General features: G+C 36.4%; 1 protein-coding gene across 1 annotated transcript in view; it reads right to left on the bottom strand.

Annotated features, from left to right (window-relative positions):
* The window catches only part of PTPRQ (protein tyrosine phosphatase receptor type Q), a 145023-nt gene that overhangs the window by 84583 nt on the left and 46903 nt on the right, over positions 1-13537 (bottom strand). The window contains exons 24-31 of the mRNA XM_072864388.1: positions 12823-12951; positions 11939-12085; positions 10082-10254; positions 7443-7653; positions 5575-5727; positions 5275-5454; positions 4338-4445; positions 1562-1843 (exon numbers count right to left, since the gene is read on the bottom strand). Of these exons, the coding sequence (XP_072720489.1) occupies positions 1562-1843; positions 4338-4445; positions 5275-5454; positions 5575-5727; positions 7443-7653; positions 10082-10254; positions 11939-12085; positions 12823-12951 (1383 nt within the window). The remainder of the gene's footprint in view (positions 1-1561; positions 1844-4337; positions 4446-5274; positions 5455-5574; positions 5728-7442; positions 7654-10081; positions 10255-11938; positions 12086-12822; positions 12952-13537) is intronic.

Below are 13537 nucleotides of genomic sequence, written 5' to 3'. Positions count from 1 at the left end.
ACAGAGAACTCCCAAGAGCTCTTCAAACACACCAGCCCATTAATAGGTTGTGTTTCACTCAAAATGCTCCATCCTCCAGATCCTCCCTTGTTTTTATTCTTCTCATCTCAGAAGATGTTTTTGCAGCTTCTCATCTCTATCACAGGCAGCTGGAATTCAAATTTTTGTTCTGAGCCTCAGGGGAGTTAGGAACTGAGAAAGAACTAACTGCCTTAAAATACAACTTAGACAAAAGATGGATGTCTAAGTTAAAGAGAGCAATAAAACAGGTTATGTCTAAGGACATTGTATCAGTTCGGCAGGTGCCTACATACCTATGGTGTCCGACCAAAAAAAATCCTCAAAAGTAGCACAATGTCTTGGCAGAGGTAGCTTGATGCTTCTATTATGACTACTGTTTCATGCAATCTAAAAACTAGGTGTTTATGTCCCCATTCCTTAAGAGCTTGACTTGTTAGGCAGGGCTACACCACAACTACTTCACACAGGAAAAATCAAAGTTCATTTCAGAAACAAGGAGGAGAAGGAGCTCATAGTGATTCCACTGTGCCTTAACAATCAAGGAGCCAGAGCATCTCCCTGCCCCTTCTGAGAAACATCAGTATGTGCATGTCTTTCCTTACTGAGAAAAATATGATAAACAGAGCATGCTTCCTTCCAGGCCTAGCTCTAGGTATAAAGTAGGAAGTTGTCTGAGGTAGCAAACTGGTGAGGATGGCAAAAGGCCCCAAAAAAGGATGATCGTCATACCAGTGCTACCTGGGTATGGCTGAGTCCTAAAGGAAAATAACCTGCATGTCTGTCTCCCCAGCCACTCTTCATTCCTGAGTCTACAGCTCAACCCAAACCTCCATGTAAACCATTATCCTCAGTATTTTCTCCAATACTTCTCCTGTTTAGCTCCACTGAAAATTTAATGACCCTCTGTCCATATTATATTCCTTTTCCTACCTTGTCCCACCTTACAGCTACTTATTTATTTCAAGTCTCTTCCTATGCCTTGTTACACCTCTTTAATGTTCGTCCTTCCCAATACACACCTCTAAATTTACTTTCCTTTCTTGGAAAAACTTCATCTACTCTAATCTTCTGCTATTTTGTTTTATCTTTCTCTTCTCCAAAATATTTCTAGTAACATAAACAATTTTGCCTGCTACAAAAGAGCACATACCTGCAAATTCTGATTTTTTTAACCATTAGGATTGAATTCTTATAAAATTTCAGTTCATAACTTGAATTCCAAATTGCACTCACTTTTTCAAACCACTCTTTTCCTACAAAAAATTATTTTCCTGCAAGACACAAGGAATCTTCAAGGACAAACAGTAAAACATATGAAGTCCATCAGGCAGAAAACTTCCCACTGTTTTCTTTACTTCTTATTCTTCCTTACTATTTTCTTACTTTTGCTTTGTATATAAAAGAGAAAACAAGGTTCAAACTTACTGCTTTGCAAAGCAAACACATACTTGTAAAATTAACCTGATCTCCTGGGCATCAAAGGTCACTGTAAAGCAGTTGATTGTGGAAAATTTAAATTTTTTTAAAAAAATATACTCACCAGTTTCAGAAGTTCTCACCAGAAGTGGGAAAGATGACTGATTCCCGTGGCCAAGTCTGGTGAATGCCCTTACAGAGATGTTGTAGAGAGTATATGGCTTCATTTTGCTTAGTGATAGACTTGTAGATGAAGTATTTTTAATAAATAAATCATTGGAATCACTGTACAGAACTTCATAGTGAGTTATGAGACCATTAGGCTGCTCAGGTGGTAACCATCTCAGATTTATTTCTGTTGCAGTTACATTTATTAACTCTACATTTTGGGGTGGGGAGTCTGGTTCTGCAATACAGAAATCAAAGAGAAAAAAAAACACTGAGAATTTCAAGTAATTGAATATAGGACCTCATAAACCTATTCGATCCTAACATTTAGATTAGCTAACGGTACCAAAAAGGGCTACACTCACTCACTCACTCACTCTCCTTCTCAAAGCCTTACCACATTTTCTCTCAGTTAATTTCTGTATGTCTTCTTTTCCACTCATAAAACCAGGCATCTTTTTGCATCCTAGACTCTTTAGCTTTTCTGGAATTTATTTTCTCATCCACTCATAAATCTATCCAAAACTGCATTTATTAAGAAAAAAATCTCTTCTGTCTACTGCTCTCATGCAGACTGATCCTTCAAATCCTCTCACTGTCTTCCTCAAATTCAAGTTCTTTAAATTTAGCTGAATGCCATCCTATTGCTTTCTTCTTGAATAACCACCCACCTTATTTGACTCAACCAACCATTGAACCAAGAAAGGGACTGTACACACTGTAACTAAATTCCCTTTAGTTTACTGATACAGCTGCTAATTGATGACCATGAAGACCCCAGTGTAAGTCTCGCACGTGCTGGTGTGAAGGTCATGAACAAAACAAATCCAGCTCCGGGGTACTGTGTTGGATAAATCTACTGGCAATGTATAAGTTCATGTGACTCCAGTGAGCTAGTAATGCATGCAAGTTTTGAAGGAGTGAGTGGGCTGCACTTATGAATAAAATCAGCTCTGAATGTCAACCTTGATTCCTCTGAAGGCTTCATCACTTCACCCCTGAAATAACCTGTCTATAAAATTTTTAAAAAATGTACTAAGAACCCAGGATTATGTGGTTCAGTTTATATACAAATACCAGATATTTCAGAATTTATTATGAATTTTTTTGTCCTAGAGGTCTCACAAACCACTTTCATTCCTGATTTCTGAGCCCGTGAATGAAAAGTGTTAACTGTAACAGATCACTACTCTCTGGATGACAAGACTGCCCACATGGATATTTCCCATGTGAAGAAGCTTAATTTTCAATTGAAATGCATTTTGCAATTTATCTGGCATGGTAAAATATTTAAATGCAAAGCCTAGTACCTTCCATCCTAACATAATTTATCTAAGACAGATGTAGTGAATCTTTTATTTGGATGTATTTCTGTTTTCAAGAGTCAAACATGTTGTCACTCCCAGGTTGGCTAAAGTTAGGAGACATGAATCTCAACCTGAATTCCCTCAGGAAAACTAAAGAACAAGAAGAAGAAGACAAAAATAATTACACATAGCCTTATAAAAAGGTAGGAATTATTGGTGGTTTTCTCAATAGTTTCCTCAAGGCTTGCATGCATCTCTTACCAATGGATGAACTGTTGGCCTGAAACTCCACTCTGAACAAATTTCTGTAATGCTCAAAGGCAAGGAATTGTAAACTTTCAGGGAAAAATATATTTAGATAGGTAATTTTCTGTTCTTGTGATATGCTTTTCCTCTGCAAAAAACTAACAGCATAGAAGCATGCAACCTTTAAAAAAATTTACAAGTACTTTAAGTTTCACTGCTTAATTTGATATTTTGGTTGACTGGTTATTCAAGACATCTAAGCTTCATAAATCCCCATAATTTTTAATCCTGTAATCCTTTGCTCTCTTTTATTCCCACTTAACTATTTTTCCTGTATTGTAGCATATTTGGCAATGAGAGAGATAAATGACAACTGGTCAATTACCTTCTTTATTACTTTGATAAAAACTGGAAATAACTTTGCTGAAGCCAGTGAAAATATAATCTTGATACAAATGAGAAAAGATTAAGGTTTAATAATAATTGACTCTGTAAATCAAATTCCTGTGTTCTCTTTGCAGAGGCCAATAGCAACTCCAGCTACTGCCCCTGTGCCTTCATGGGTGGAGACTGCCTTGTAAGCAAGCAAGGAAGACCCAGAAATCTTTATAAGGCAGTATTATACCCTACATTAAAACTACTGATCTCTCTTAAAATGAATAAAGCCCCAAACCTGTACAAAAACAACTGCATATAACATCATTCAGTATAAAATACCTCACTTTTTCAACAGCTCTGCTTATAGACAGCAATATGGTCTCCGAATTGTTGAAAGCTGCCATTTCCAGATGCTTCAAAACCAACCTAATTTCCATATGATAACATTAAAAAAAAAGAGAGAGAAGCTGGATTCCCAAAGATAATTGATTATGGTTTAGATGGGGTCTAGGGACACACTGTTTTCAGTGTCGGAACCTCAGCTCTGCAGCTTTCTTCCCATTTGTCTATCAGAGTTGAAATTAGTTGATTGCTGGTCATGCTGCAGCTTTCATTATTATTTCTACCACTTACTTTAAAATGGGCTGAATTAAGTCACTAACTGATAGAAGATTAATAATTTCCACAAACATTGATTTTATTTGTACACTTTCTTCCCCTCCTTACATATGAGCCCAGTCTTCTAAAGAAGCGCAAACTTCAATACAGAAATCAAATCATCATTGCAAACGATGTATTTACCATCTTCAGGGGTTCTCACGAAAACATCATTCTCTTCAGACAAAGCACTTTCTCCAATTGTGGTAGAGGCTGCGACTCTCATTTTATAATTTGTGTACTTTTTTAAACCTAAAAAGATTAAGTAAAAAAATCTTGACTGTTGACTTCTTAAACATATTTTTTTCCTCATAGCTACTTATAAAACTGTAAAAATGGTTACTGTTCTAAGAGTTTTTGATACACAGTTGTCACCTAAAAGACAGAATATGTATAATACCATTTATTTGGGAAGAGACAAATAAGCACTCAGTCAAATCAAGAGATTTTGAAATAAGTCAGCCAGCTTCAACCCTGTAAATATCTTTAAGAATTTATTTGTCAAAACAAAGGATGTGTATGTGTACATCCAAATATGTGTTTCTATTCTATATGCATTACTCTGATTAGGATAAATAAATGCCTGAAACCCCATGAGGAATGCATTTTCTTCAATTACTATCAAAATTATCATCTTAAAAGAAGAAAATTATTAATGTCAGACAAATACTGTGAAAAAAATTAAAGTCTGAAAAATAATTGACAATTTAGGAATATTTTCCTATGTAGAAAGAAGAGGTTGAGGAAAAAATTCCAAGGAGAAATCCATTTCACAAATTACTACTCAGTAGAGTTCACAAATTACTACTTGGCACATTTCACAAATTACTGCTCGTCTTACCTAGTCCTCTCCTCCCATCTCACATTCCCTACATACGCCTCCACAGAGACAAGTCTGTCAGTAGTGTCCCAACCTTGCTTTTACACTCAGTGGGGTGTGTGTGTGTGGATGTGTGTGGAGGGAGGACATTTGGTCCACCTATCTTGCAATTGGCTACATTATATAAGGTTGGAAAAAATAATTTTGTATAATGTATTTGCAATTTATTGGTTTTTTTTTTTAAATCAAATGACACTGTACCTGTCATAAGTAAGCTGTTGTTTGATGTTGTTGTGTGGAATGCTCTTTTTGTATCCAGTTCCATCGCATAAACAGTATAATGAATGATTTTCCCATTGGGATTTGCTGGAGGATCCCAATACAGCAAAACAGAGGAGGAGCTAATATTCTTGTAAGATATATTTTGTACTGAGCCTGGAACTTAAACAAAAACAGAAAAATAGAACAGTAAGCAAATAAATGATTTAAAAAATGTTTAAATGTTCAGTGAAAGAAGTAATGTATGTTAACTTTGACAATATCAGAGTTACAACATTTTACCTTGTTCACGTGTCCTGACCGTAAGAACTGATGGTGGTCCTTCTCCAACAGCAGTGAAAGCAGACACACTGATTGTGTAGTCTGTGAAAGGTATGAGGCCCTTTACAACATATGACAGTTCTTCAGCCAAAATGTTAATGGTATACTGATTATCTGTGATTAAATGGAGAGAAATAGGTACTTACTCATAACTCTTTTTTTCCTTTTGCATTCTAAACTCACTTTGACACAGTGACCTGGAACTATTTTATTACAAAAGAATTAATGTTCACGGCAATTACAAAAATATTAAAAAAAAGTTTACACTCTGCCTCAACTCAATCAAGGGGAGGCTATTATAGGTCCATTTTCATATGTACAATAGATAGATTGGTCTAGATGAAAGAATGAATGGGCAAGAACTAAACCCATGAAGTTTATACTGACAGCTACCTACAAAAAAATTAGAGAGAAATCTCCTAGGAACTAGGAAAAGGCATACTTGTAGATGGCCTAGTGTCTCCAGTGACTTCACAACCATGGCTCCTAGGTTGATGGAGCTTTTAGTTTTGTTTTTAATTTTTTTTAATTAAGAAAGACAGATTCCCTTTTCCTTGCCCTCCCAAAGGTGTTATAATAAGTATACTTGAAATGGCTCCCCTCATAGATCCCTTCACACTGGTATTTTTAGCAGAAGAATTGTGGTCAGCAGAATGAAGAAGTCATACACGCCCAAAAAGAGTTTTTAGTGCATCTGCAATAAAGCTCAAAGTCAGCCAAACCCAATTGTGCTAGTCAAAGTCATCTGTTATAAAGCAGCCATTATGCCACTGCAACATGAAAAAGTGTGGGTGCTTCACATATCTGAGTATCAGGCTCAGAGTTTTGCAAGACCAGCATTAAAATGAAGGCATCTAAAAATCAGCAGCCCCTGTTGAAAATTTGGCTGTCAACAGCTTTAACTACTATAATAACTACTATAAAACTACTAAATAACTACTTGTATGCTAGATTACAACAGACATTGTCTGAAACCAATTTTTCAGCAACACAGACATCTTTTAGCAACTCAATACCTCAAGCGGAATGAGGCCACAAAAAGAAGATTCACATTTAAAGCACTGTTCATTTCTCTGTATGACAAAGAAGATTCTTCAGGATTAATATAGTACAGAAAAGATCCACTGTAGTTTGAACTAATGGATTAAATTCTGGTTTTAGATACTGGTGTATATGGAGGAATTCAGTGACTTTAATAAATAAAAAAACAAAAACTTGACTTTCTCTCTATTGTTCAAAAGTCACTGTAAAAATTTAGAGTGCTATTTTAAGTCACTGCCTGTCAACTGAGGCCTGCTTAATGATTTGTAAATATCCATACTTGGTAAAGAAACACTGGTCCATTGATAATACAGAACAAGTGTACACACTAATGACATCACCATGTCATGGGGTCATCTCCACCTGTTTGTCACCCATATAGAAAAGTTGTAACTTTTTGACCTATTTACCTTCACTGACATTTGAAAACCTATTAGTCAAAAGGCTTAGAGAAATCAAGGTCTCTGAAGGGCTTGGAGATATGTTAATCCCTGACAATCACACCTGCTTTGGCAACTGTAATAACTGATTGTCTGTGCAGCTTGGCTGATGGCTTTTGGGTGCTCCTTTCACTAGGAAGAAGGTCAGCTGGGTGACAAGGGGCTAGTTCCTGCCTGTGTGGCATTCCCATTTGCTTCAGAAGGTTATTTGGTAGTAAAAAAATCCGACTCCAGCAAATGACCCATTCATAATTTGCCTGAACCATGTGCTAAAGATAATATCTGGAACAGTGATGGGGGTCCTTCAGAACAAAGGAGCAGATAGAAAAATAGCCTAAAATATCTTACCCAAAGCAGAATGTAATTCTGCAGCTCCATTTATAGTAGGCAAATTATCACCAGATACACTTGTAAATATTACTGGGGAAGCTGTCTGAATGCTGGGAAACATTTCAGCTGAACCTTCATATAATTCATTGGCTGCTTCCATTGAATTCCAAGTGGGAGAAGGTTTGACATTTTCATTTATCATGTATGGTTCCAAAGAATCAATCAAATACTAAAAATTAGAAATACAAAAATAAATCACAAACCTCATCATCACTAAATTATTTAATTAAATTTATATATAATATAGAAATAGTGTTTGTATATTTGTGCATATATACACACACATACAGTACATAAATGTTGGCATACAAACATTATCTTTCATTACAACAATAATGAATTTTGCAAAATACAATATTTCTCAAGAAAAAGCTCAGCTAACAGTAGCCTACAACCTTTTATTCATTTTTATCATTTAAACAAACACCACATTCTTTTTTTATAATTTCTTAAAATATGGGGTTTAAAGTAAAGTGGCAATTTTAGAGCAAGGCCTTTAACTTTAATGCTATATCTTTGGAGTTATATCGAATAGACACATACATGAGTTTGGGAGATTCCATTTGTACTAAGCATGTTCTGAAACAGGGTTGCAGGCACTGAAAACAAGAGGGCTTCAGAAGCCCCTGCTGAAGAAAAGGAATAAAAGGTTGACTAGATTGCTGAGAGGGAATAAGGGGAGAGGGAGAAAAACAGAAGCTAATGAAATAAAGGGGAGAGGGCAAATAAGGGAGTATATGTGTGAAAAGGGAGAGTGAAAGGGAGGTAAGGGATATAGAGGTCCACAGGACAGAAGGGGCAAAAGACAAATGTTGGAAAGGCATGGCAGTAGATATAAGGGGAGCAAGAACTACAAAGAGAGGAACAACAAAAGCAGAAGAGAAAAGAGAGACAGCCTAGGGCATAGGTACAAAATGGTGTGTAAGCACTAGATCATTATGCCCCTTCAGAATCTGGGACTGAATCCAGGACTCCAGTGTCTCTAAATTGTTCTGCTGTCATCTGTGAACACTCCCCACTCACACATATGGCCCCCTTCACTGCCAGAAAGAGATGCTTTTACAGTGATGTAACTAATACACGTTAGCTCTCTCCCTACAGACTCTGGGTGGAGAGAGGGCAAAGCAGCTTTTTTACTGCTGTAACTAGAGGGGGATTAACCATAGGCAGAGATACAGCATCAATCTCACCTAAGTACCAACAGGTAAAAGCTACATATGACTCATCTTCACCAACATTTTATAGCAAAATAGTAACCCATGTGGAAATACTTTTTGCCTCTGGGGATTTTCCACTTATAAGATAACAGCCTTTTACTGCTACTAGTTTTCGAGTACTGCTAGCACTGTAGATCTGACAGTTCAAATCCTGGAGATGTTCTAAGCTTGGGTCAATGGAGTTCTAAATAAAGTAATGTTTGCTATGGTTTGTTTTGGTTTTTAATTAGAAAATTACATTCAATAAACTATAATAAAGCAGCAATGATGCTAAACTAAGAACTCAAAATTAGGAAATCCCATCATTAAAACATATCTGTGCAGACAACTTTCATTTTTTCTGTGTCTGTACTATGATACAATCTTTAATTATAGAGTTATATACTTTCATTTTCCAAGGATGCCTGCTTGGTTTAATGAATGGATCCTTATCCTCATTTTTCCCCCCCCTTACTCCTTATTTAATGTTTGGCTCCAGGGCTCTATTTAATGTATACCTTTCAACTTGAAAGCAAACTCCTTCACTGAGCTCTACATCAAAAACTTAGATTCTGTGTCATATCTAGAGAAAGACATCATTGTCTAAAAAAAAAAAAAAAAAAAGAATCAAACTTTGGGCACCTATGTTCAAAATTAATACCAAAAAGCCCTACCTCAGAAAGTGCTCAATCCTGAGCTGAATGTTTGCTAGGCATCTACAGTTCTGTGCTGCATGCTCCAAGCTGCCCCGTCTAAGCACGTAGAGCACATCAGCACCCAAAATCCAGAAGCTAGACTGACTGACAGCATAAACCTCCTAAAAGATTTGATATGGTAGATGTGTGCAGATATCCTTAATATACAAGCATAGCATCGAGTTCAGCATGTAGTATCAGACATGTAAATTCAAGGATACAAATGGGGGCAGAAAGTCTAGGGGTGTTTGCCTTGCAAGCAGAGCACTTGAAAAGCTTTGGGAGACTTATGTTGAATTCACTTCTCCATAGGATTCATACCCACATCTTCTAGGAGTTTGCCTGAGTGGCTATGTATCGATCTAGGCACCTAAATCTGTACTCTTACTGTGAGGTCACCCTATGCTGCAAAGAACTCAAGGGCTAGAAGGGATAGTAAGACTGTGGGCTATGGCTTACTGCCTTCAGTAGCTAAGAAATTCTGGATCTTTTCACCAGAACTATTTATTGTTTTCATGTTGTGGAAACAGCATTATTAGAATCTTTAAAATGCAACCAGAGAAAGAGGGTGGGGTGAGGAAGGTGGCTTTTAAAAGCATTTAAAACTCATCTGTGGTGGCTAATTCCACATTCTATACCTATTGGATAAGGCAGAGAAGCAAATTTAATCTAGCAAAGAAATCCATATTAAAAAAAAACTAAATACCTTATTTTTTCCTGTGAGAATAGTGTTTTCCAGAGTCACCTTTGTTTCCTGCACATGTACTTTAACTCTATACTGGGTAATGATTCCATTTGGTTGTTGTGGCTTCCTCCAAACAATTTTTATATATGTGGCTTCCACTTCTGCTAGATGTAAATCTGATACAGCACCTGGGACTAAATATTCAAGAAGAAACTTGATTTAATCAAACACCTCTGATTATTACAAGCTTTTTCAGTGTGCAAAGTACAATAGGCGTTTAATCAAATTTCACATCCTTATCTTTTGAGTTGCTCCTGTGCAGGTAGAGAGTTACTTCACATATTTTTTAGCAAACAAGTTACAGTTTTAAAAATATGCACACAGTTTTTGGACATGTATGACATACATACGAATATGGTTAAATCCTAAGATGGTGTAAATCAGGATAGCTCTGCTGAAGTCAGTGCACTGGAAGCAAGAAGACCTTTGCTAAGCTTACTATATGGAACCTCAAGTATATTGAAAATGAAAGCTTAATTCTAAATTCATCAAAACCATACAAGAATGAAGCAAAAAGCTGCAAAAAAAATGAACATGATACATCTTGTTCATTTCACTTTTATAACATGTTTTAATTCAGTTTCTCCTTTAACTATGCAGTAATAACGATGCTGTACTTTGCATAGGACTGCCAGAGATCAGAAACTTTTACATTCAATAGAATGATATTCAGTTTTGATATGAAAAATATTTTTTTCCTAATATACCACAGAAAAAGACAAACTTGAAATTACTTGCATAATGAAGGTTTATAGATTTGTCATTAAAATGGGACATTCTATGTCATTCTAAAAAAAAAAAAAAACCACCACCAAAATCCCCTTTGGCTTCTGATGGTGAGTTTAGACAGAAGATAAGCATGGCTGTAGTGAGGCAGGCCATCTCTGGAAATTGTCCCTGAGAGCTGACAAAAGCAGATACTTTGGATACTTCAGGAAAGAATACGATAAATAAGGATAGGTGTTCCTCCTGCTGTTACACCTTGACAGCAAGCATTGCAGCAGTCACTGATTGAGAGTTTTCCTAAATTTGTGCTGTGTGGCAGAAACACAACACAAAAATAACCATCTTGAAACTGCCTGCCCATTACACACTGATTCTCAAATTTTTCTGGTTCCATCTTCAGGTGCAGACCAATGATGCTGCACAATCTCACACACATGTAAGATAAAACTGCATTTCTATAGACCAAAGGACTCTCACCTGATGAGCGGACTACTGGGAGCCAAAACTCCCAAAGGACAGACTAGATGGCTCAGGGGCAGAACTAACCACTTGATTGCCCCAAAACAAGATCTCGATATTGGGTCTGCCTCGGAGTTATGGTCCCTGGTAAAGGTGGCTCCATCAGAAACTGGCATGGGGCCTTGGATTTGGTAAAAATTAAGTCAAACGAGATGTTTAATAGGAAACATTCGGGGCTGAACAAACCATCCGGGCGGGTGGGGGGGGAATCCTGCGCTGTTCTTTCTCTTCCACTTGCTGCCATCTAACGGGTAAGTGGGGGACCTGCAACTTAATTACCGTATATAAAAATTAACTACTTTCATTCAGGCATAAACTACGTTTCTTTCACAATCTTTGAAGGCTTCTGATAGCAAGTAAATTTAGTGACAGTGTATGAACTCGAAAAAAATAGAGAAATCTTCATAATAAATTTTCAGCTAATTTCTTTAATTAGCTTATTATCCTTCTCTTGTGAGACTCCTATAACACACCCATTCTTTCCTTTGCAAAGTACTTAAAAGGCTTTGAAGGGAAAACTGAAACCAGGTATCATGTACAGCCCATTTACTTCACTTCTTTGTGCTTACGTACCATCTGCAGGAGTGAAAACTGTAAGGTTAGTCTTTGGCCCCACCCCAGCACTTGTCTCGGCACCGACGTACGCAGTGTATGTTGTAAACGGCACAAGGTTACTAAATACAAATTTATGATCTTTTGTGCTGTTATCCAAAATACGACCTGGAATGAAAAATGAAGAGATTCTAGCTCAAAAATAAAAACAGTCCATTATTTGCTTATAGTAAATATAGCTACTTTCCAGGACGATGAACATGAAAAGCCAAATTTATTTGTGAAAAAGCTAGTTTGGCATTAACCTCATTGGAAATAATACTGAATGCCTGAAAAAATCACCCAGAACCGTCTCAAGAAGATATGGGTTTTAAGAGGTGGGGATTTTTTCTTTATAAATAAATTCCTATTGCTTTTCCTGTGTGGTCCCATAAAAACATTATTATACAGCTCATTATCTTCTCACTTAACTACAGGCAGTTATATAATTTCTTTATATATACATGTCTGACTTTAAAAACTTACAAAAACATCAAAACAGACTCATACAGTTGATTGTATACTACATGGGAATGAAAATCCTCCAGAGATCTTTAACAGAAAGATAAAAGAGTAAAGGTAAGATACAGAATGATTTGGATGTACAAGCACCCTAGTTCAGCTGCGAGCTTAGCATGTCATCTCTCTAAAAGAGTGAGGAAAGTTAGTTTCCTCCACACTTAAGAATATACGATGTGAACTTCATTGCATACTCTTCCTCATGATGGACAGACTTTTCCCTTAGAAGTAATCTAAAATCTATTTAAAAGTCTAATAATATTCATTCTTGATTGGCAGGGACACTAAGTATGGAAGTGCATGGAAATAATCACAAAAAAGACATAAAAACATCAATTCAGACTTACCAGATGGTCCATACAGCTCAACTCTGTAACTAAACTTTCCTGTTACTATGGTTGGTGGGTCCCACATCACTGAGAAAGACTTTGCTGTAATGTTGCTCTTGGCAAAATTTTGTGGTGGATCTTCTGGAACTTAAACAATATTGGAAAAAGTCTTTGAACATAAAATAATTTATATTAGGATTTCCAAGAACCACATAACAGACAATTCATTTTAAACATAAACATTAAATATTCTGAAGGGAAGCTACATTTAAAGCACATCTCATTAAAATGACTTATTTTAATTTCATTTCTTTTTTAAGGTAATGCTCGCAAAAGGTATCAAGAGAGCTGGTAGTATGCAAACAATCCTTAAGAGACAAAAGTGGCAGGGATTCTACCAAGTTTAGCATGGACTTCACCATGATATAGATTACATACAGAAGATGCTCAAATATGATTGTGATGCTCAGCAATACAGAGCTCACATCAGGTACGTTTTTTCTTCCTTGAACAGGTTCTTTTTTCATATAGACAATACTTCATACTGAAGATTTCTGACAGCGCTAATGGTATACATTACTATCCAAAAAGATAAACCTAGAAACAATTAAGCTTGCAAAAACATTGCATACTTGAGTAATTTTCTGTTTTCATGGAACTATTCAGATAAATTAAATTAATCCCATACTCACGTGATTATGGAGTCCGATCCCTGTCCTTTCTAAAGTATATC

Source organism: Ciconia boyciana, chromosome 1, assembly GCF_034638445.1.
Source record: "Ciconia boyciana chromosome 1, ASM3463844v1, whole genome shotgun sequence".
In the NCBI taxonomy this organism is placed as follows: Eukaryota; Metazoa; Chordata; class Aves; order Ciconiiformes; family Ciconiidae; genus Ciconia; species Ciconia boyciana.
The sequence above is the reverse complement of the archived record's forward strand: the minus strand, read 5'-3'. Positions and strand labels throughout refer to the sequence as shown.